Source organism: Bos indicus x Bos taurus, chromosome 16 (genome assembly GCF_003369695.1).
Source record: "Bos indicus x Bos taurus breed Angus x Brahman F1 hybrid chromosome 16, Bos_hybrid_MaternalHap_v2.0, whole genome shotgun sequence".
Lineage (NCBI taxonomy): Eukaryota > Metazoa > Chordata > Mammalia > Artiodactyla > Bovidae > Bos > Bos indicus x Bos taurus.
Genome location: NC_040091.1, coordinates 50,411,220 through 50,434,351, shown reverse-complemented (window position 1 = coordinate 50,434,351; position 23,132 = coordinate 50,411,220). Strand labels below are relative to the sequence as shown.

At 59.3% G+C, this 23,132-nt stretch overlaps 2 protein-coding genes across 3 annotated transcripts; one reads left to right on the top strand and one right to left on the bottom strand.

Annotated features, from left to right (window-relative positions):
- The first annotated feature begins 327 nt into the window (after positions 1–327).
- On the top strand, positions 328–16,920 carry LOC113906697 (ATPase family AAA domain-containing protein 3). 2 transcript variants are annotated; one of them, XM_027565213.1, is made up of 16 exons: positions 340–756; positions 4,001–4,077; positions 4,741–4,842; positions 4,957–5,016; positions 5,483–5,552; positions 5,744–5,909; positions 6,075–6,144; positions 6,463–6,618; positions 7,094–7,150; positions 7,294–7,419; positions 7,596–7,720; positions 7,989–8,040; positions 8,331–8,401; positions 9,095–9,262; positions 10,391–10,499; positions 16,093–16,920. In XM_027565213.1, exons 1-16 carry the CDS (start codon positions 555–557, stop codon positions 16,240–16,242), a joined length of 1,761 nt encoding a protein of 586 aa, XP_027421014.1. In that variant the 5' UTR covers positions 340–554; the 3' UTR covers positions 16,243–16,920. The 2 variants fall into 2 exon arrangements, with proteins under 2 accessions (XP_027421015.1, XP_027421014.1); XM_027565214.1 differs by lacking the exon at positions 16,093–16,920 and having other exon boundaries at positions 328–756; positions 9,095–9,209.
- Positions 16,921–16,990: 70 nt separating this feature from the next.
- Positions 16,991–22,911, bottom strand: TMEM240 (transmembrane protein 240). Its single transcript, XM_027565215.1, has 4 exons — positions 22,620–22,911; positions 22,289–22,395; positions 17,864–18,072; positions 16,991–17,708 (listed from the first exon to the last, which is right to left on the bottom strand). Exons 1-4 carry the CDS (start codon positions 22,674–22,676, stop codon positions 17,560–17,562), a joined length of 522 nt encoding a protein of 173 aa, XP_027421016.1. The 5' UTR covers positions 22,677–22,911; the 3' UTR covers positions 16,991–17,559.
- Between the last annotated feature and the right edge of the window lie 221 nt (positions 22,912–23,132).

Genomic DNA, 23,132 nt, shown 5'->3' with positions numbered 1-23,132 from the left:
AGCCAGCGGCGCCGGCACCTGCTCTCTGCCCCGGTCCTGCGACCCATCGCTCGCCGCGGGCCGGTTCCTCCCCCGCTGACCGAGCGCCTGTGGAGGACTCTTGCTCCCGCGGCCGCTCCCTCGTTCGGGACCCAAAAGCCTTCCGCTCCAGCACCAGCATCTCTGCTGCCCCCGGGGCCGGAACTCTGGAGGCCCATAGCACCTGGACCAGCGTCATTGCCACGCTGACGTATTCAAGGGGGCGCACGCGCCCAGCTCCTCAATTTTGTCCCTGATCGGCGCCTGTCACCTGGTACCTCGCCCCGCCCCTCCGACGGCCTGCCCTCTGTGCCTGCCTCTACAATCGCGGCTGAGACACCATGATGTCACGACCCTCGTAGCCAATCCGAGGGTCGCATGGGGCACGGGACCCTCACACGCTTCCATTGCCAGGGAGGAAGGGCCGCTGTTGCGCCTGCGCAGTCTTTGCCGCCGGCTCCCGGCGCGTGGAACCCGCTGTGAGTCCCGCGAGTCCATTCGGCTGCAAGTTCCCGCGGCGGCGGCGCTTGTGGACCATGTCCTGGCTCTTCGGCATCAAGGGTTCCAAGGGCGAAGGCACGGGGCCACCTCTGCCCCTGCCGCCCGTACAGCCCGGAGGCGAAGGCAGCGGGGACGGCGGCGCGGGGGACCGGCCGGGGCCCAAGGACAAATGGAGCAACTTCGACCCGACGGGCCTGGAGCGTGCGGCCAAGGCGGCGCGAGAGCTGGAGCACTCGCGTGAGTGCGGCGGGTGGGCGCGGGCAGGGCGACCGGGCGGGGCGCTCGCGGGCAAGTGGTCTGAGCGATCGAGCAGCAAGTGGTGGTCGGGGGAGGAAACCAGCCTTAAGCGATAAGCCCGCCGGAGCCACCCTGCGTGCAGGGGAAGTTCGGGATGCCCTGACCTTCTGGCATCTTCCCAGCTGCCACGCATTCTTCACGTGGGGAAACCAGTGCCGAGTAGACTCAGAGGGTACGGGCAGCAGGTGGCGGAACTGCACCCTGGTCTCCAGTTACGGCCTCTTTCCGCCTCCACGTGGGACGGCCAAGGCAGGCCAGGTTGGGGATCCGTCTGTGCTAGTTGCTGGCAGTTTTCCGTTTGAGAAGGGAGATGGGTTTGAGTGTCCTAGGCTTTAAAGAAAATGCATCAGGCTTTCACTTATTGTTGGAGAACGTTAGCATTCGAATAGGTGAGGTCTGTAAGCAACAAATAAGGCCGGCCCAGGGCAGCAGATGACCTTCTTGGCTCCTACCCTCAAGGCATCAGCCCTTGACTGCACCTTCACTAAGCCCACGTATTTTCTCCCAACCTTCTTTTCTTCTGCGGATTTGACGATGTCTCAAAAGTCTGGAATATAGCACATGCTGAGAAGATGTTAGTTGAAAGAATACAGCGACTTTCAAACTTTTAAGCAGAGGTGCTGTTTTCTTACCACCCCATGCTGCAGCCTTGTAAGCAGAGGTGAGCAGAATCTTCCTATCCAGGGGTGGCCTGGCACTTTGTGGCTTAGTCTCTGCTCTTCCACCGGGGCCACAAGAACACCCCGCGCAAAGGTCTCCTGCCTGCCTGGTTCTCCGATCCTGGGAGGAACGTTGTGGATATTTAGGCCTGGGCCCAGGGCAGCCTGTTTCCTTAGACCTACCTGGAACACTCCCTACCTCTGAGTGGGTGTAGAGTGTAATAGATGGATTAAGTTTGCAAGATAATAGAAGACAGGCTTGCAGAGGGGCTTGAGAGACAATGACCAGGCTTCAAGACACCTCAGTGATCATAGACTTTTGACATGAGGTCTAATTTCTTAGGTTTGTGTGTGGTGGGGGGTTGGGGGGAGTACACCCTCATTTCTTAGGTGTGTGTGTGGGGGGAGTTCGCCCTTATTTCTTAGGGGTGTGTGTGGGGTGGGGTATGTGTGTGCGCACACATGTGATGGGGGGGCTTCACCCATTTCCTGTCCTCCCTTGGGAATCTGAAGCCTGACTCTTGGCCCCTCGCACTCACACAGTTGTACAGGCCAGTGTGAATAGCCTGTGGTGTGTCTCAGGGTAGCAGTCGAGGGAACTCCCTGACTTCCTGTCTGCTCATGCCTGTGAGCTGCTCCCAGGTCTCCTGCACTGGCTGCCCCAGAACATGCTCCACTTGGGTCCGCAGGGCCTTGGCCTCTGCTCTCCCACCTCCCACAGTCAGCATTTCCTGCAGAGCCTCCGCCTGCCACCACTTAGAGGCATTGTCTCCTCATCCGTCTCCATGTCTCGTGATGCTGTCCCAGGTGTGAACCCTACTTCATTTTGTTCTTGCCTTCCTTCCTGGCTTCTCTGCTGGTCAGTGGGAGAGGTGTCACCCTGAGCTGCCTGTCCCCTCTGTCCCCAAACCCTCCTCCCCAGGGTGCCTCAGGCCCCTCAGCCCCTCCCCAGGCCGGTCTTCTGGAGATGCTTCCAGTTCCCAGCCAGAGGCCTGCCCTGGTTGGCCTGGGCCCACTCTTGTTCACTCATTGCTCTCCTATGCGAACCGAAGATACCCTCAGCTGCCCCTCACAGCCTGGCCACTGTCTGTGTCCCTTGGGGGCCTAGCCTGATGCTGTTGGTTCCCCAGGGCTCCTCAGTCCTCCTTGGACGCCAGAGCAGCCCATTTGGCCTTAAGCTGTGTGCTCCACGTGTTTATAGCATTTTGGGAAGAGTAACTTGCCTGTGGTGGGTGCAGTTGATGCTGGGCCCGTCTCCTGGTGCGGGACGATGTGAGGTGACAGTCGTCATTCTCAGCACTGAGCCCAAAGCTTGTGATTAGCAGGGCTCCTGGGTGCCAGGCCCTGCACTAAGCAGTTTACCTGCTTTCAGATCATGAACTCCTTATTGCCAAATTCAAATTCAGCCATCTCACTCCACAAGTCAGGGGAGGGAGCGCCTGCTTTGCTTGCAGGCTGTGACCAAGCCTGGCTGCCATAGGTCACAGCTTGAGTAAACAAGCCAGCTGCAGGTCCTCCCTAAGCTCTGAAGCCAGACCGAGTGCCTCAGCTGACAATTGAGCCCCATGCTGGGAGCCGGCAGCCCCAGGGGTTATGTTCTAATCAGTGGCGTGTGGGCTGCAACTTGGGGGTGACAGGTCCTGGGATCTGCAGCCTACCTTGAAGGCCTCAAAAAATAAGATAGATGTGGCAGACAGAAGGGTGGACATGTGGTCCGCAACCTAGGAATGTGGTAGCATCAGAGAGGTGGGCCCACGGGGTCCCCAGCTTCTCTCTGTGCTTTTATGCGTTAGAAGGTTTTTGTGGTAAAGCGTGGTCTTTACAGTGATGACAGAACTGTGTTACCAGGGGTCTCTTAGGCCCCATGCAAAGGTTTTTTAGAAAGGAGAGTAAAAAAAAATAAAAAAATAAAAAAAAAAAAAAGAAAGGAGAGTGCTGGGGTCCGTTCTTTTCTAGAACATCCTTGTATTGCCACATATTTCCACATGTGTCCCCTTATGAAGAGCACACACCTGGAAGATGTTAATTACACACATGTTTCTAACAGATGGCCTGTGAAGACATTTCTAACGTCAGCCTGCAAGCGTTGCCTTCTTTCTGGTTTAATCCTCCTTTGCTTCTTTCTTACTCAGGCCCTCAGCTGCCTGTGCTCAGTTGTAGAATAGTAACAGGTATCAAAGGCTCAAGAGAAACATTCACACTTGAAAAATAAATGACGGTATAACCACAGGCTTGACTCTCCTGCTGTCAGTGGACGAGCAGTGGACAGCCTCTCTGCTGGAGCCCTCTGGGGTGTGACAGTCCCCTGGGGGCAGACCCCACATGTGGGTTTTCTGTTGGGGGTGGAATAGACAAAAGTGGCAAGATGGGGCAGTGGTCTTCTTAGTGGGGGCCTCTGAGCAAATCTGACCAGGAACCAGCGTGGCCACGCGTGCTTTCAGGTTGAGGCTGTGGTGTCCTTGAGCGCCCCTAGCCCGGGTGAACGCTTGCCTGGTGTCCTGATGCCTGCACGCCCCTCCCCCCAGGACACGCCAAGGAGGCGCTGAGTCTGGCTCAGATGCAGGAGCAGACACTTCAGCTGGAGCATCAAGCCAAGCTCAAGGTGGGTGAGGGTGGGCGCTCGGGGGCTGTGGAGAGGACCCGGGCAGAAAGGAGAGGACACAGGCAGTGGGTGCAAGGTGGGTGCTAGGGGTTGGGGGATGGAGAGGACGGGGTGATCGGTGAGGGTGGGTGCTGGGGGAGGGTGAGAGAACACAGGCAGGCGGTGGGCGCAGGGTGGGTGCCCAGGCACCTCCTCAGGGTTGAGGGAAATGGGCATCAGCACAGGTGTGTGGCCTGAGGTCTGCACAGAACCTTCTGGAAGGCAGGTGTGGGTGAGGAGTCTGGTTTCTCAGAGGGGAGCCCCACCCTCACACTGAGCACATAGTGAGCAAATGTGGAAAAGGCCCTGCTCTATGCTCCACCTGGGTTGTTGTAAAGCGAATCAGGAAGTGAGCAGCTAGCACAAGCACATGTCGGGGGGCTGGCACCCAGGAGACTCTCTGGCTACTTTGGCACCGGCCCAGTCCATTCTCCTGGCTTCTCTTTGCCTGTGGGTCTGGGTCCTCCCGGGCCTTGGTGCAGTTGCAGCTGAGCACCTACAGGCCTATGGGGGTGTGGAACAGGCCACATCACTGTCTGGCCCCTTCGGAGGGCCCTCAGAGGGGGAACGGGGGGCAGGAGGTCTGACTAGGCCCTGGCTCACAGCAGCTGGTGTGTCCTGCAGGAGTACGAGGCCGCAGTGGAGCAGCTGAAGGGCGATCAGATCCGAGTGCAGGCTGAGGAGCGGAGGAAGACCCTGAGTGAGGAGACGCGGCAGCACCAGGCTGTAAGAGAGCGGGGCCGGGGAGGGGTGCTCATCAGGGACAGCGCCTGTGGGGGCCCGGCCTAGACCTTAGTTCCTGAGGCTGGGGTATGTTCACATCGCCCTCTCCCTCCCTAGAGGGCCCAGTACCAGGACAAGCTGGCCCGGCAGCGCTACGAGGACCAGCTAAAGCAGCAGGTGAGCACTGCCTGCCCACTCATCTTCCCCAAGGGGGCATGGGGGCCAGAGTCTGGGATCCTCTTGTCAGCAAGCACTGGGTTGAGGTGCGGGAAAAGGAGGGTTCCAACCGAGCTGCCCTGAGGGTCTCCCAAGTGGGACTTGACTGACGAGTGAGTTTGTAGGGGGCATTCAAACATCGAGCCTGTTGGCATTTTAGCTTCTAAATTCAACAGTTCGGCAAAAGGCCTATTTCATGAGGACAGCCGTAGGTCAGGGCCACCCCGAGGCTGAGCTGAGCGGGGGCCAGGGTTCCTTCCTGCCTTAGGCTGTGCAGCCTGCAGGCCCCAGGGTAACCGTCCCCAGGAGCTTGGAGCCCTAGGAGTGGTGGGGGTGTCTCCAAGGCCAGAGCAGCTAACCTGTTGGTGTGATGTTGCCTGTTTCCTAATCTCGAAGCCCTTCCCTTCCCTTTGTGGCTCCTTCTCAGCAACTTCTCAACGAGGAAAACTTACGGAAGCAAGAGGAATCTGTGCAGAAACAGGAGGCCCTGCGGCGAGGTAGGGCCCTGACCTGGGAGCTCTTGGCCACGGGTCACGCCCTTGCTTTAGGCCTTTCACTCCCCAGGCAGCATCAGGGGTGGGCACGCTGAGACCCTGGGGGTAGAGGGCACCCTGGCTCGCTTGTCCTCTGTAGCAGCCCTGGGTGGGGGCCATGGGCTGAGCACCACCCCTGCCCCCTCCCCGGGCAGCCACCGTGGAGCGGGAGATGGAGCTGCGGCACAAGAATGAGATGCTGCGGGTGGAGGCCGAGGCGCGCGCCCGGGCCAAGGCCGAGCGCGAGAACGCTGATATCATCCGAGAGCAGATCCGCCTGAAGGCCGCTGAGCACCGCCAGACCATCCTAGAGTCCATCAGGTGAGGCCCCGCATGGCAGGCTTCTGCTGGCCCCTTTCCTACGTGGGTGCCCTACTCCTCCCCTGACTGGTCCTTCTGCAGTGCCCCTCGGGGCTGACCTAGGGGCCTCCAGCCACGTGGCACATGGCCTGATGCCTTCTGGGTCATGCCACTGCTCCCCTGCAGGACAGCAGGCACCCTGTTTGGTGAAGGGTTCCGTGCCTTTGTGACAGACTGGGACAAAGTGACAGCCACGGTAAGCGCCTTTGCCTTCTTCCCTGGGGTACTTTCACATGTCAGGGACTCTGCAAGCCACTGGGGGTTGGCGCCTATGCTGAGTGCTCACCCCTCCCCCTACCAGAAAGGCACAAGTGACTTGGCCTTTGGGTTTGGGGCACTTCAAACGACTCAGCATCAACCTTGGTGGGGCTGGGGGGAGGGCATGGGGGATGCCAAATGCCCGTTTCATCTCCCCGGTGCCAGCCCTTTGGTGCACCGGTGCTGGTGGGCCTGGCAAGACTCCAGGGAGCCAGGGGATGGGATGGACACCACCTGCCTCCTCTGTCCGCTCCAGGTGGCCGGGCTGACGCTGCTGGCTGTTGGGATCTATTCCGCCAAGAACGCCACGTCCGTAGCAGGGCGGTACGTTGAGGCCCGGCTGGGGAAGCCGTCCCTGGTGCGGGAGACATCTCGCATCACGGTGCTGGAGGCGCTGAGGCACCCCATACAGGTAACCACAGGTCTTGGGGGCACACACCCAACAGCCCCTTCCTCCTCTTCTGTCCAGATGCCACCCTCCTTCTGTGTGCTGACTTGCATTGCTTCCTTGATGCTGCCCCTTGGGCCCTGTGATGTCAGCACTGGGGGGACTCTCACCCTGGTCCACTCGGTCTCTCTGGGGGTCTGTCGGGGTGGCCATCCTCTTGAGTGGACTGCCCCCCTGCTTGTTTATGAACTCCTGGGGCTGTGGTGAGCCGTCCTCCTGGAAGAGAAGGCATTGGAGGCAGCCTAGGGTCGACTCCTTCCCTTGAGGGGAGCCAGGCTTCCCCTGCGTCTTGTGGGCTGTGCTGTGAGGTCAGCGCTGGAGGTCAGCTTTGCGGACGGTCTCCCCCGCCGGCCTTGTCCAGGAAAGCTGCTCACATGCGTTCTGGTGTGACTGTGCCATGAGCTTCGCTGACCCTCCCTACCCTCCCCCTACCCTGCAGGTCAGCAGGCGCCTCCTCAGTAAACCTCAGGACGCGTTGGAGGGTGTTGTCCTCAGCGTAAGTGGGGCTGCCCAACCTCCCAGGAGTTGGTTTGCTGGCTCAGCCCAGCTGGGGAGAGTGGCCTCTCGTGCCAGCCCAGGCCCTAAGGAGGGACGGACTGGACAGCAGAGCGCCCCCCAAACCGCTATGTCCCCTGGCAGCCCAGCCTGGAGGCTCGCGTGCGGGACATTGCCATCGCCACAAGGAACACCAAGAAGAACAAAAGTCTGTACCGAAATGTTCTGATGTACGGGCCACCCGGTACGGGCAAAACGCTGTTTGCCAAGGTGAGGGCACAGGTGGGACTGGGGGTGGTGGGGACTCACCTGCCTGGGACACGTGCCCCTGTCCAGCTCTGCAGGCCAGGTGTCTCCACACACACGTGATCCGGCCCTGGTGGCCAGGAGAAGTGGGGTGGAGGGTAGGTGGAGCAGCCCTTAAAGCCCCTTCCCCAAACGCCCAGAAACTGGCGCTGCACTCCGGTATGGACTACGCCATCATGACGGGCGGGGATGTGGCCCCCATGGGGCGGGACGGCGTGACGGCCATGCACAAGGTCTTCGACTGGGCCAGCACCAGCCGGCGAGGGTGAGCCGGGGCTCCTGCTGGGAAAGGGGTCGGTACTTTCCCCACAGCCTGTCCCTGAGGTCCAAGGGCCTCTCAGTGTCGGTGACTTATCAGTGTTTAAGATGAGGGCTCACCAGCCCATCTCTAGTTACTTGCCCCAATGCTGGCACTGGACACGTCCTGATCGGTAGCCAGGCTCTGGGTCCCAGAGGCCACTGGGGACAGTGCAAAGTGTGGGGTTTCCGCTGGGCTGTGCCCTGCCTGCCCTCACGTGGCCCTGCCCTCACAGCCTCCTGCTCTTCGTGGACGAAGCGGACGCCTTTCTCAGGAAGCGAGCGACTGTAAGTGTCTAGAGGCCCCATTTGTCCTGAACTGGGTTGGCTGCTGGGGAGTGGGCAGGTGGTGGCCTGGGCCACATCTACACTTATGGGAAGGTTGTTGGGAGCCTGCTCCACAACCACACTTTGTTCATACATTTCGTTTGAAAAGTGGAAGTTTAGCATCTTTTCAAAGCTAAGCTTCATTCAGTCTTTGAGCTTAGATCTGTGAAGGTCCTTCCATGTTTCTGTCCTGGATGAGGGGGGCCTGACTGTTTGCATGGCTGCTTACAGCCTGACCCTTCTCTGTGCAGGAGAAGATCAGTGAGGACCTCAGGGCCACCCTGAACGCCTTCCTGCACCGCACGGGCCAGCACAGCAGCAAGTGAGAAGGGGTGGCCAGCAGCCTTGCCTCAGCTCACGGGGCTGCTGTGGGGTGGCCTGCCCACATGACCAGACAGCCTCCTGTGTCTTCCCTCCGTGCAGTGGGATGGCCATTTGGGCACTGGGGGACATTTGTGGGTGCCCCTGAGACATGCTGTAGGTTGAAGCCAAGCCCAGTGGCATGTTCGTCCACAGGCCACTGCCCTTGGCACCTCTCTCTGCCCCTGAGAGGCATTGTTGGGCCACCACACCGTCAGGTGACCCTGGGTCGGGCTGGCCCTTCTGGGTTCCTAGTCTTGTACTCTGCGTGGGCAGGACCCTTCCAGCCCTCTGCCTGCTGCACCTGTTGCCCATGGAGAGCCCAGCCTAGCTGCTGGGAGGCCTGTTGACTTCCTCCTGGGTTGTTGCCTCTGCTGAGCTGAGTGCCAGGCCTTGGGACCCTGCACTTGATTGGGGAGGGGCAGGGGTCTGTCTCCATCCTGGGTCCCCGGGTCCCTGCCCTTCCTGCACGTGGAGGCTTCACGGTCCTCCCCCCAGGCTGGGCCATCAGTCAAGAGAAGCGGGAAATTGGGGCAAGACAGGGAGGGCAGGTGGTAGAGAGTGATGCCAGTCTCCCTGGTTTTGTGGGCTGAGAAGCTGCACAGTAGACCCTGCTGGACGGCAGCCCCCGTCTCTTGCCGTGTGTCGGCTGCAGGTTCATGCTGGTCCTGGCCAGCAACCAGCCCGAGCAATTCGACTGGGCCATCAACGACCGCATCGATGAGATGGTCAGCTTTGAGCTGCCGCAGCGGGAGGAGCGGGAGCGCCTGGTGAGAATGTATTTTGACAAGTATGTTCTTAAACCGGCTACAGAAGGAAAGCAGTAAGTGTCCTGCCACCACGGCGCCCCTTGCCTGTCATGTTGGTCCCTCCCCCCAGTGCCCACATGGGCACTAATCCTAACCCTGCCCCTGGGGTTTCACCACGGGGTCCTGACCACCCATCATTGGAGGTTCTGCCCTCCTATCCTGTCCACCCATTGATCTCCTGCCTCCATCCTGCCTTCAAACCCCTCAGATCCAGTCCACACTTGGGTCCTGGTAGTGAGGGGCCATGACAGCCCACTTCTGGACTCTTCGAGCCTTGCTCTGGGCCCCTCACTGCACACACTGGGGCCCACTGGCTGGGGTAACCCTCCTTGCTCGTCCAGGACCCCCCCGGCCCCGACTGCTGTGCTTTCAGGAGCGCTCCAGATAAGCCTGCTCTATTTGTATCCCTCCCTGGGGACCGGATCTCAGCCCCACTGACCTGGATCCGCCTGGCACAGCTGAGCCATCTTCTGTGCTCAGGCAGACTTTGCCAGTCCTTTGCCACCTGTCCCCTGAGTTCTCTTTCCTGGGCCTCTTTCCCCTCTTGCCCTAGCTGATCCCAGTCCCCTTAAGCTCCTGAAGGCACATCCTGACCCAGCAGCAGCCCGGGCACTGTACGCAACCTGAGGAGCTGAGGCTTTTCACAAGAGTTTGAGTGGTCTCTCTCGGGCTTTCAGTCAAGCCTGATGGGGCGAGATCTGCATGCAAAGGGGTCAGGAGTGTTAGCTGCTGTGTGCAGCGGGGGTTCAGGGGGAGGGCACATGGCCCCCAGCCCCCTGGCCAGCGGTGGGGCTGGGAGCAGACTGGGATCTCCCCCTGCCTGTTCCTGCATGTCCTGAACAGCCCCTCAGCTGCCCCTGAGCACAGCTTGTGCCCCTCATCCTTACACGGCCCCCACTGGGGCTCTGTCTTGGGCTCCCCAGGGAAGGGACATGCCCAGCAGGGGAGGAGGTGGAAGGATCACACCTGTGGACATTGGTCAGGGTGTGCCTCATTACAGCAAGGGGCTTGGACACTCTTCCCTGGGGTTTCCCAGCGCAGGCTCCACCCTGGCCTCCATTAGTAGAAGCCAGGCCCTCACTAGCCTCTGGTCGTTTGTGGGTCTTGTGGGCGCCCAGGCATCACTCGGGAACTCCTCACAGGCGCTTGAAGCTGGCCCAGTTTGACTATGGAAAGAAGTGCTCGGAGATTGCGCAGCTGACGGAGGGCATGTCAGGCCGGGAGATCTCTCAGCTCGCTGTGGCGTGGCAGGTGAGCTGAGACGTACCCTGCAGGGCAGAGCCCAGCTGAGCCAGGGACCCTCAGAGTGGTTGGAAGGCGGTTGGGCTGGTTCCTGAGCGCCCACTGGGGTGTTTCTGAAGGGTTTCTGGACAGATGTGACATGACTGCCTACTTCCCTGCCATCACAGTCCTGGGGCCCCTGCAAGGTGGGGAATGAGCCAGGGCCCTCTGCAGCTTCGCATTTTCTGGCCTCCCTGTTGTCGTTCTGGTCCACATCAAAAGGGGCCCTCTAGATCAGTGGCATGTCCTGTGGCCAACATGTTCACTTCCCAGGAACCACTGGGCTTTGTCTCCAGCCAGGGCCCAGGACAGTCGGTACAGGTGATGGCAGATGGTGCAGAGTCTGGGGCCACAGCCTGGGAGGGCATGGCGCTTCCCAGGAGTTGTCTGTGGGCACAGGACAAAACTGACCTGATGGGATTTCCTTCTGGGCTCCTTGCAGAAGCCCACAGCCTTTAGGATGATCTGCAGGGTAATGAAGGCGGTGGGTGTCCTGGCTTTCAGGACAGGTTTGTGGTGTCACGAGGGCCTGGGGGCAGCAGGATGGTGGCTCTGGGCACACAGGTCAGAGTGGCCCTGGTCAGTCCTGACACCAGGCTTTCCTCTGAGGCATCCCGGTGGCAGCTCCCCGCGTATGGGGAGGGGAGCAGCCATTTAGCACGTTTCTCCATTGTCCTTGCTGGGTGGAGTGTGCTGAGTGAGTTGTGTCTGTGGCCACATGACAGCCTGGCCACTGTCAGCTGAGCATGAACGCATCTTTTATGAAATTAGGGGACATCTGTTGAATTTGAACATCCTCGTCCAGATACACGAGTGTGTTAGTCAGGATGAACTAGGTTGTGCTGTAACAAACAGCCCCAGATCTCAAACCCCACTGCGGGAGTCAGGGGCTCTTCCCCATGCTGGCCTCAGTCAGGAAGCAGGCCTCACAAGGTTGGCTATTTCCGTGACCAGCAAAGTGGCCAACAACCCAGGCGGCTGGGACAAAACGCACAGCCAGGGCTTGAACAAGTGTCACCTCATGGTTCTGGAGGCTGGATGTCCTGCCTCAGGGTGCCAGTGAGGGGGTTCCTGTTGCTATGAGGGCCCGCTTCCTGGCTGCCACCCAGCAGCATCCTTGCCACTTGCTCACGCACAGCCCTGCAGGAGTAGGGTGCCATTCTGTGACCCTACCTGACCTGACCCGCCTGTTTCCAAGGGCAGCCATGCTGGGGTTAGCACTTCAGTGTGACCTGGGGGAGGACAAACAGGTGGTCCCAGCAGCAGGGGTCCTGGTGCACCTCCTCTCCCTGCTTCTCTTCCCAGTTCTTTGAGGAGGCCATGAGACAGGCCTGCATGTACTCTTGGGTGGGGAGCTGAGGGTCAGGAGACCCGGCGCAAGCGCGGGAGGCTGGAGCCTGCAGGGAGCTCTCCCTGTGTATCCAGTCCCTGGTCAGGTGTGCACAGGGTGTGCCTGGTACTCATCACCACTTCCAACACCACTTCCCGCAACCCCCAGAATGCCATGGGGATTCCATCGCCTTGGACAGGACATGTTGGCATCACTCTTTCAAGTTTGCTCCCCTTGTGGCCCCAGGTGCTTGGGGCTGGGCTGTGGCGACTTCTGACCACCCTACCACTCTCTCCGGCCGGGCAGCCCAGGCACCCGGCACCTACTTCCCGCTTGCTGGTATCGTGGGCTCTGTTGCAGCTGCCGCCCTGTGCCATGGTGTGACGGTCAGGTCTATGCTTCTCACCATCCTACAGTTCGTCATCCATCATGGGAACCTGAACTTTTTGACATAAAATTCATCTTGACCATTTTTAAGTGCACAGCTCAGTGGCATTGAGCACATTCGTGTTGTTGTACACTGTCCCCACCATCATCTCCAGGACTTTATCTTCCCAAACTGAAGCTCTGTCTCCATTAAACACTTGCTGCCATGCCTGCCGCCCACCCCCAGCCCCCACTCCCCTACTTGCTGTCTCTGAGAGTCTTGACTCTTCCAGGGACCTGTGAGGAATCATACCGGCATTGTCTTCTTAAAACTGGCTTCCTCACTGAGCACAGTGCCCTTGAGGTTCATCCGTGTTGTAACAGGTGTCATTGTCCTCGTCAGGCAGCCTGACACCCTGGAGTGCAATGGACATACCTCATGCACCTCTCTGGCTGCAAGTGGACACTTGTGTTGTTTCTATATATTTTAGATATTAACCATTTATCAGACACATGGTTTGCAAATATTTTCCCCCTCTTCTGTGGGTTGCCTTTTTTTACTCTCTTGGTAGTGTCTTGCTTCTGCTGCTAGGTCGCTTTAGTAGTATCTGACTCTGCGACCCTGTGGACTGTAGCCCGCCAGGCTCCTCATCCATGGGATTTTGCAAGCATGAATACTGAAGTGGATTGCCATGCCCTCCTGTAAGGGATCTTGCCGACTCAGGGATCAAATGTGTGTTTCTTGGGTCTCCTGCATTGGCAGGCAGGTTCTTTATCACTAGAGCCACCAGTGTCCTTTGAAGCACAAAAGATTTTAATTTTTATGAAGCTGAATTTTCCTATTTTTTTTCTTTTGTCGCCTGCTTTTAGTGTCACAGACAAGTCATTGCTAAATCCAGTGTCTGAAAGCTTCTCCCCTAAGTTTATTTCTACCAGTTTTAAAGTTTGGAGTTTTCCCAGCACCACTTGTTGGAAAGGCAGTCATTTCCCCAGCGCGTGGTCTCGGCCCCCTTCTTGGAGGTCACTGACAGTACACGTGAGGGTTTGTGTCTGGGCACTCTGTTCTGTTCTGTTGGGCTATGTCTGTCTTAGTGCCAGTACCACTGTCCTTTAGGTTTTAAAATGAGGAAATGTGAGAATTCTGAGGTTCATGACTGTTTTGGCTACTTGGGGGCCTTTGAAATTGCATATGAATTTTAGGGTGGATTTTTTAATTTATGCAAAAAATCATCATTGAAATTTTGATAGGGATTGCATTGAATCTGTGGATTGCTTTGGGTAGTATTGGAATTCCAGCTAAATACTTCCTGGATGAGGAATCAAACCACTGTCCCTTGTATTGCGAAACAGATTCTTAACCAATGGACTACCAGGGAAGCCCCTGTTTTCTTGCTTTCTTTTCCAGTTGTTTAGTGTTACTATAGAGACCCAAGTGGTTTTGTGTGTTACTTCTGTATCCAGCAACTTTGTTGAGTTTATTACTTTTAACAATTTTGGGGGGATCTTTAGGGTTTACTGTATGTAATAAGATCACATCATCTACAGACAATTTTACTTCTTCCTTTCCGATCTGATGTCTTTTATTTCTTTTTCTTGTCTAATTGATCTGTCTACAATTTCTAGTGCTGTGTTGACCTGAAGTGCTGAAAGTGGGCATCCTTGCCTTGATCCTAGTTTTAGTGGAAAAGCTTTCAGTCTTTTACCATTGAGATGACTTTTGCTGTGAGTTTTTCTTATATGGCCTCTATTAGAATGAAGACATTTTCTTATATTCCTGGTCTATTATTGGTTTGTCATGCCTTATGGCTTGCAGGATCTTTTTCTCCCCTGAGCACATATACCAGGACCCTTGGCAGTGGAAGTGTAGAGTCCTCACCACTGGACCACCAGGGAATTCCCCCTAGTTTATTGTTTTTGTCAAGAAAGGGTATTGGATTTTGCCAACATTTTTTCTCATTAACTGAAACGCTCATGTGGTTTTTGTCCATTTTGTTAATTATTTGCCTAGGTCAGTTTTCCCTAGGTGAGCCATCCTTGCACTCCAGGAATAAATCCCATTTGGTTGTGATGTATAGCCATGTCAGTGTGCTACTGAGTTTGGTTTGTTAGTATTTTGTTGAGGGTTTTACATCAGTATTCACAGAGGATCTGGATCTATGGTTTACATGTGGTGTTTTGTCTGGTTTTGGAAGAGTTTGAGCAACATTGGTGTTAGTTCTCCTTTAAGGTTTTGTGTGTTTTTTTTGTAATGAACTTCTAAATTTTTGAATAAGTCCAAGTTCACAGGAAGGTCACAAGGCCAGCACAGCCCCCACTACACTCTGAATGTCTCACCACATCCCTCAATTCCACTTTAGATTTGATCTCACCCAGAACCCGCCCAGATGCCCATGATATTCCATCCTGCTGTCTCAGGCTCCTCAGGGGGCGCTGTTCTGAGCATGATCCTCACGGTTCGAGGAATGCTATAGAGCGTCCCTCCTTTGGTCAGTCTCGTGTCTCTGACTGGGATTGTGGGACTGTGGAGGAGACCCTAAAGGCGAGGTACCCATCTGGTCATGGCACATTGGGGCATCAGACATCCACACAACATCACAGGGATGTTGGCCTGGATCCCCTGGTTACATGGTGGCTGCCTGGCTTCTCCATGGTGACGTCACTGCATACCTCTACCCGCCCCTTCCCACCATTGGATCCCCTCTGGCTGCCGCCACCCAGCCTGCCTCCTCTGCCATTCTCATGTGTACCTCGCAGGAGGCTGCAGGGGCAGCCCCTCTGTCCTTGACCTGGCTTGGGTGCTGAGGACAGCCGTGTCCCAAGGCTGGGGCCACCTGGGTAAGCACAGTGACTGGTCATCTCAGACAGTGGGAGCTTGCTCCCAATGCCCTAACGTGGCTGAACCTCCTCAGGGAGCTGGAGAGAAACAGCCAGCCTGGCTTGAGCCCCCTGCTTGGTGGACACTTGAGTGCTATCCTCAGGATAGGCACATGTCAGAGCCACTTGATGGGTGACTGGGAACAGAAGGGATGCTGGGTCATCTGGGTGGCATGTGGCCTGGCCAGAGGACCTGCTTTGGCAGCTGCAGTGCTGTGGACCACACTGGGACCTGACTAGCAGAACTCTGGTTCCCCAAGCCACGTGCCAAGGCTGGGGTATGGGGAATGCAGTGCTGCCCACAGCAGCCCCACAGTTCTGGGAAGCACTGTGTGAGGACAGTTGGGGGCCTGTGAGGGGCAGGTCCTGGTGGACTGTGCCCCATTTGACCCCTGGAGGGCTTTGCTTCCCTTTAGTGTCAGGCCTGTGGTGGTTCTGATGACCATGGCCTGGGCCTGAGGGGAGCTTGGTTATCCATAGAGCAAGGCCTGCAGTTGAGGGGTGGGGCTCCCTCCTGAAAGTAGTCCTCTGGGTTTCTATTTGTAGAAAGTCATTGAGAAACTTAGTGGAGCAGGCAGAACCACGGAATTGAGGGGTGGCGGCCACACTGGGCTGCAGATCTGCCTGTGAGCACGTGTGTGTGGCACACTCAAGTGCATAGGGAGTCAAGGCGTGTGCCTTTGGCATTTCTGTCTGCATATGTGTCCTGCTGAGAGGCCAGGCCCCTCCTGAGTCTGAGCACAGGCCCAAGGGAGCACCCTGGCCTTTGCTCCTGCCTGCCCTGCCCGCAAGAGGGCTTTGGGTTCTGTGGGGTGGGGGGTGTCTCCAAGGTGGGGGATAAGCAGCAGCAGCAAGGATGGGGCTGGCCTACAGGCTGAGTGGTTCCTGGTGACTGGTGGGCCCTGACCAGTCACCTGGGAGCCACAGGCCTGGCCCCTTCCCTGTGCGGGCAGCCCCTCTGGTGCCCTGAGTCAGTACCCTTTTCTTCGCCAGGCCATGGCATATGCCTCTGAGGACGGGGTCCTCACTGAGGCCATGATGGACGCCCGGGTTCAGGATGCCATCCAGCAACACAGGCAGAAGATGCAGTGGCTGAAGGCAGAGGGGAGCCAGCCGCCAACCCTGCGCACACAAGCTGAGTGAGCTGGCCTAGACTCCCAGGCACACTGGCCAGGTGGCTTCAGCAAGAAGAAACACCGAGGTGCCCAATCTCCTGGCAGTTTTCATCTTCCTCGGTCAGGGGCGAGGCAGTGTCAAAGGCCTCTGCTAGGGACCAGCTGCTGCTTAAGACCTGGGCATCTTTGAGGCAGGGTTGGTTCCTCTGCCCCCCACCTCCAGGCTGGTGCTTGCTGGGGCCACCCCCAGGACACCCTGGGAGATATGTCCCCTGGCCAAGCCCAGATGGGGAGAAGGCACCATTCCCCATGCCCAGGGGCAGCAGCCAGGCTAGCAGCACTGCATCCCAGCAGGTGCTGGCTGCTTCAGCTGTGAACAGCAGTGGTGGCCTGGCCAAGGGAGGGGACCTGACTTTGCCGAGTCCCACCCAGGACCAGAACAACAGCCGTGAGCTGTTCTGCCATGAGCAGAGCTGGTCCCTGTGCGGCCCAATGAGGGTGCCCACCACTCTCTTCCAGAGGGGTGTGCCCCTCAGGTCTGTGGAACCTAGGGTTCGGGAACTAGCCCACCAAGATCTCATGGCCAAGGATGTCCAGCACAGGGGTACTGGCTAGCCCACAGAAGCCACAGCTCTCCCTGACTGGAGTTGGTGTCTTTTTAATCCAGAATCTAATTAAAAAAAAAAAAAAAAAAAAAACTGGCAAATATCACCAAGTGTCTGTCTCATTCCTGCCGTGGGGGTCCCGGGGTCAGAGGTGAAAGAAGAGGCAGAGGCTGGAGCTTTCTGGAGAATTTACTGACCAGCAGGGGTGGGAGTCACAGTGAGGCGCCCGACCGGGGATGCCCTGGGCAGGGTGGCCGCACTTGCCACAGCAGGGTTCGGGGGCCTTATTGCTGGGCCGGGGCCTACCCCGGGCCCCTGCCCCACGCCCCTACTGCGGGCCCTGCGAACGCACACGCCTCATGCACGTGCTCCCGTGTGCAGACGTGGGCGCACCGGGGTCCCACCCCTTCCCTGCCGCGCCTGGCTCCCGGCCGCGTTCCCCTCCAGCAGAGATGGCTCCAGCTCCGGGAACCAGACACATGGACGGAGAGACAGACGCAGGCGCACAGGAGGCCTCCAGCTTCAAGCGGCAGACGTGGTCCCAGGCTGGGCACGCGGCCCCGCCTCCGTCCCAGGTACCGCCGCCCCCGCCCCACCCCGACCCCCTTTATAAAAAGAAGAGGAGACAGCACCTTCCGCCGGACGCGCCCGACGGCCTTGGGCGCCCTGGCCCAGGCTGGCCGTCCAGTCCCGTGAGCGTGGGCGCGGTGGCCGGCGGCCCCGCGAGTCCTGCGCGCGGCTCAGAGGTGCCGCGGGCTCGGGTGGCCGTTGTGGTAGAGTTTCTGCTTCACGTGCACCATGTTCCCGGCCGCCTCTTCGAACGGCCTGTGTGGCCGCCGGCCCAGCTCCCGCAGGCTGCACAACTTGGGCAGCCAGGTCCACGAACCGTCTGCGGGACGCGGGGCGCGGTCAGGGGGCGGGCGTGGTGAGTGGGGCTCGGGTGGGCGGGGCTTGGGCTCGGGAAGGGGACTGTGGGCGGGGCTCGGGTGGGGCGTAGCCCCGGCACGGACCGAGCTCTGCCAACGTGCCCGCGCCCGCACTCACCGTAGCGCCGGCCGGCCCTCCAGGCGCGCACGGCGCAGTGCAGGACGCCGTCCATCCACACCAGGAACCAGCTGATGCAGAAGCCGAGTAGCAGCCCCAACATTAGATCGATCTCCTGCTTGGTGACGTTGTCTGTCACGAAGTAATTCTCGGAGGCGTCCACCACAGACTGGTCCCCGTCGTACGGGATCACGTAGTGGACGTGGTGCCTGGGGGCGGCAGGGCGGGCTGGCACCTGTCCCGCGGGGCGGGCGGGGACCCCGCAGTAAGCCGCACCCGTTCACCTGCTGGGATCTTTGAAGCAGCCCTTGTGGGGAGCTGAGGTCGGAAGGGGCCACCGTAATCGCCTGGGACCCAGGTCACTGATGGGTCCCAGGCGGGAGGCTGCCCTGCCCAGTGGGTGGGAGTGTGCGAGGTCGGAGGTTAGCGTGAAGTTCAGTTGCCCGTACGCATACCCTCCTCCCTTCTCCCCCCAGCCCCAGGCTCAGAGGCAACCCCTACAAGGTCACAGGCACACAGCACAGGTAAAGGCGTTTCAGGGTGAGAGCCCAGGCAGGGTATCCCAGCCCAGTGAGAGTCACAGCCCACCTGTGGGCCTGGCTCCTGGTCACTGCCCCCCTGGCCTCTCCCTCCCAACCCTGCAGTCAGCCTGCCCTGTCCTCCAAGGAAAGCCACAAGTGATGAGCCTGCCTTGGGCGTCTGGTCCCCTTTGGCTCCCCATCCCTCGCAGGAACCTCCCCTGCCCCCACTGTCTGTGCTGGAGGCCCAAGGGCACCCCTGGACCTGCCCCACACAGGTCCCTGATCCTGGCATGGGAGCCGTAAACGACCTCCTAGACGACCACGGCCCCTGGCATCCCAGCACCCACCAAGGCTCGGCCGTTCCCCTCAGCCTCCCCTCCCTTGACAGTCCAATCTGAGGCCACTGACCCCTCCAGGCCCTCTCCTGCCTCTGACGGCCACAACGAACTTTCCCCACAAAGCTCTCTCCAGCCTGCCCAGATCCTCTCTTCCTCCAGGAAGCCCTCTGGGCCTAGCAATCCTAGGGATCCTAGGCGAGGTGGCCCTGCCCAGGAGACCAGTACCCAGGACACCAGACTCTGAATTCCAGGTCCTCCACTCTCGAAAGAGAGCTGGAGAAAAGGAGCTGTTGGTCTTGGGTGCCCGTTGCACCCTGAACCCCTAGTCACCCTCACCAGCTGTGGCCCCTCCTCTGGCCCTGAAGGGTCACTGCCACCCTGGGGTCCTCCTGCCTGGTTCTCTTCCTACTGAGCCTCTCAACTGGCTTCTTCAACCCTCCACCCCCACCAAGTCCCCACCTTCCCCACAACGTCTGCTCCAAGCTCCAGCTGCCTACATGGCATCTCCACGTGGGATCTACAGACACCTCAAACTTGCACCTAAAAATAGCTCCTCCCTCCCCAAGCCCGCTTCTCCCCATCCTCCCTTCAATTACACGTTGACACCTCTGCCTGTCTCCAGCTAAGAGTCCCTGCCCCCACCTCACAACTGGATATGCTCCATGCCCCCTCCCCTGCAGAGGACCTTCTCAAAAACGGTAAACCCCACAGGTCATCCCTGACCACAGACCCCTACAGCTCCTCCCTCACAGACACCCCCTGAGCCAGCAGGAATCACCCAGCTCCTTCCTCCCAGTGAGGATGGCAGCCCCTTTTCACACCCCTCTGCTACCCCTGGGGATTCCTGGGGCCCATCCCCCTCAGCTAGTCTGGAGTGTGACCAGGCCTGGTGGCGGTGGGGGTCGGGGGGTGCACCTTGGCCGCCACAGCCCCATGAGCAGACCCAGCTTATTTGGCAAGGACTGTCTGACACATGGCAGCCATAGCTCATGTGATCACATTTCACCAATAGCTCTCATTGGTCATCAGTGAGAGATGGAGAATTCTTGACTGCCCAGTGTGTAGCCATGGCCAGCCCCCAGGAGAGGATGCCCTTAGTCACCTGTTCGCAGTCCCATCGCCCTGACCAGGCCAGGCCTTCCGGCAGCTGAGAACACTGAGCCCCGCCTCCTGCGTTCCTGCCTCCTGGGCCCCCATAGGGAAGGTCATCCTCGGGACCACCACTTCCCACCCATGGACAGGGCAGGAAACTTGAAGATGGGGTTGCCAAGGAAGCCAGAAATGCCCCTGCAAGTAAGACGAGGGCAAGCCCCAATTTTACCTGGGGGCCTGGGACCTCCAAGGGATCGAAGGTCATGACCTGTGCCCCCATCGTTGGTCTGGCATCTGCCATTCATCCCCTGCCCCTTGCCCTCCTCCTTCCTCCAAGTCAGGCAGACCCTGGGGGGCAGGTGGGGGTTCAGGTCACCCATGTGCACACGTATTTCTGTGATGTGTACATACATGTGTCCTGCCTGGGCCACGCATGTTGCATGTGTCTACCTGAGGTTGGACGCATGTTGTGTATACACGCCAGCCACATGCACAGGACCCAGCGTGTATACCATGAATTCGGCCCATGAGCTCCACACGTGTGCAAGGGCACACGTGCCTGGGGCCGAGCATGGTGCGTGTCACATGGAGATGCACATGCACTGGGCTTGCACACAGCCCTCCTCTGTGGGCCCCATGGCATATGCATGGTGAGCGCCCACAGACAGCCTATTGGCACGCACGCTCCACAGCATTTATACACGTGTCCTCTGCATAAAATTCTCCATACTGGCATGTGGAAGGCACAAGTGTGTGTGCACTTTCTCTGCACATGGGGTGTACACACAGGTAGACTCCATTGTGGCAGTGCATGTACATGGTTTGTACACAGAGGTCTCATGTGCAAGCCTGTGCCCTGCAGACATTCACCACGCCCACAGGGCGAACACGGTGCTGTATATTGTTACACACATGTACTGCGCATACACATACATGTTGTCAGTGTACAAGAATAGTTTGTACACTGAATTTTATATTCTGTATGCGGCAGTGCATACAAAGCACACACACATGAACACATACACACGTGGAAACACTCAGCGCTACAGTTGGGTGACTCTCGTGTTGTTTGTGTCTAAACTGCACATGGGCCTCGCTGCAGCTTGCACTCTATGGGGATTTCTTTTACCCCATCCATGTGTACTCTGGACATTACATATGATGCATACACACAACCTGAGCAAATACACACTGAAAACACATCCTGTCTGCCCAGATGGGCCCGTGGTGTGATGTTCTGGCACATATGTGCTGGTCACACTACCACAGCCCTCACATGGAAAATAGGCCTTATAAATGTCGATGGAGCCGAAGCTTGGGCCAGTGCCGTGCACACCTCCGGTGTCCGGGAGGGTCTTGGGACCCTGCTCACACTCCAGTCCACATTGGCCCAGTTAGCGTGGAGCTGACCTGCCATTCTTCGGCCTTGGAGTGTGTGCTTGGGGCAGGAATACAGGGACCTCAGGGGGTGTGGCCACCCAGCCGACACTCAAGATGATTCTTGGCCAGCGCACAGCACACGTGAGGGCCATTTACACACCTGTCTCCACCTGCCCTGACGCCCGTGTTCTGCTTCAATACCCGGTCTGCACACACAGGCGTGTAGCATGTTTAGTGAGGCATGAAACTGATCTCACACACATACCCCTAGCTCAGTATGTGTGCACACATCCCTGGAGCAGAAGTGCAGGGCAGGGTCAAGAACACAAGTTCCCTACAGGCCACACAGCCTCGGGCGAGTCCGTCTGCTCAGCCTCTGTCCACTCTCACGGCCCCAGCGTGTGGGCTTCCTGCAGGGCTGAGGGACTGCTGTGTGTGCGCACATGTATATGCACAGACGGTACACACATGCGCGTCTCATGAGAAGATGTTTATTTCATACATGGACATACAAACATGCATGGCCAGGAAGACTCCATCACTACATGTGCACAGAATGGGGGGGGTGTCACAAAGTGGGCACAGGGGCCTGGGTGCTCCCCTCCCTCTGCTTGACCTTGAGCAGACTCCATCCCCGGCCTCAGTTCCTCCTGGACAACCAAAGGGGGTGGGCAGATGCCCCTCAAGGGAGGCCTTGCCCACCTTGACCTTCTGCTCCTCCCCCTAGCTGGCTCCCAGGAAAGTTCAGGGAAAGAGCTGGGGGCCCCGGGAGAAGGAGGGTGTCCTCTGTGGGCAGGAGCCCTCCCAGGACACCAGGCTGGGCGGCTGCTCTCCTGGCCTCTAGGCCTTGGACTAGTTCTGCCCATCACCCTGCAGGCCCTTTCTCTAAAGGCCATATGGGAGGGGGTCCTCTCCCCTCCCGGAACACCCTGTGCAGATGGAGCCTGACGGGTCCTTCCCCCACCCAGCCTGGCAGAGCCTCGGCAGCGCCCACCAGCCTAGCCCAGCTGGGCCCTGCAGCCCGGCCTGCGTGGGGCTCGCCACTTCCACCGACATGTGTGATCACGCGTGTGCCCCTCTGGGCGCAGACTCACCGGCCACAGTTGCAGTGGCAGACGCGGTCCTCGCCCCGCAGGTGCGGGAGGATGTAGTTGTGGAATCGGTCCAGCAGCGCGTTCATGTCCATCAAGCACGCGATGGCCTGGAAGAGCCCATGACCGGTCAGCGCCGAGAAGCGAGCAGCTGGGCCGGGGACCCCAGGCAGGGGCCGGCGCAATGGGGACGGGGAAACGCAGGGCAGCCGGGGATGGGGGAGCGCAGGCCGCGCGGGCCTGTAAACAAGGCGCAGGAGGGGGAGGCGGTGCGCGGGCGCGGGAGGCGGGAGCGGGTGCGGGGAGCGGGCGCGCGGGAAGCCCCTCCGCTCACCATCACGATCGACGCCCCCAGAATCATGAAGATCATGGTGTTCGCGCTCATGGACATCGGGCGGGGCCGGGCCGGGCCGGAGCGCCGCCCCCCGGCCCCGGCGCCCCCCCGGCCCCGGCCCGATGCTGAGCCCCCGCCGCCTCCGCAGAGGTCAGCCCGCCGCGCACCCACCGCTGCTTGCCGGGGAGGAGGCGCGGGGCCGGTTCGGGGCAGGGGACGCGGCACTCCTGGGGTCCTCGGCCGCCCGGCCCGCGCGCTCGCCGCGCCCGCCGCGCTCCGCTCCGCCCTCGGCCCTGCCTCCCGCCCTGCGCGCGGCGCGGCTCCGGCCCCCTCCCCCTGCGGCCTCCCCCGCGCCCGCCTCCCGGGAGGGACCTCGCCGCCCGCGGCCGCCCGCCCCCGAGACGCCGGCCGGACCCCTCCCCGGGGGCCGCAGGGCCCGCTCGCCCCCATGTGGCCAGGGCCGGCCCTGGCTGCCAGCCCAGAGCCCCGGGACCGCGGGCCGCGTCCCGTCCC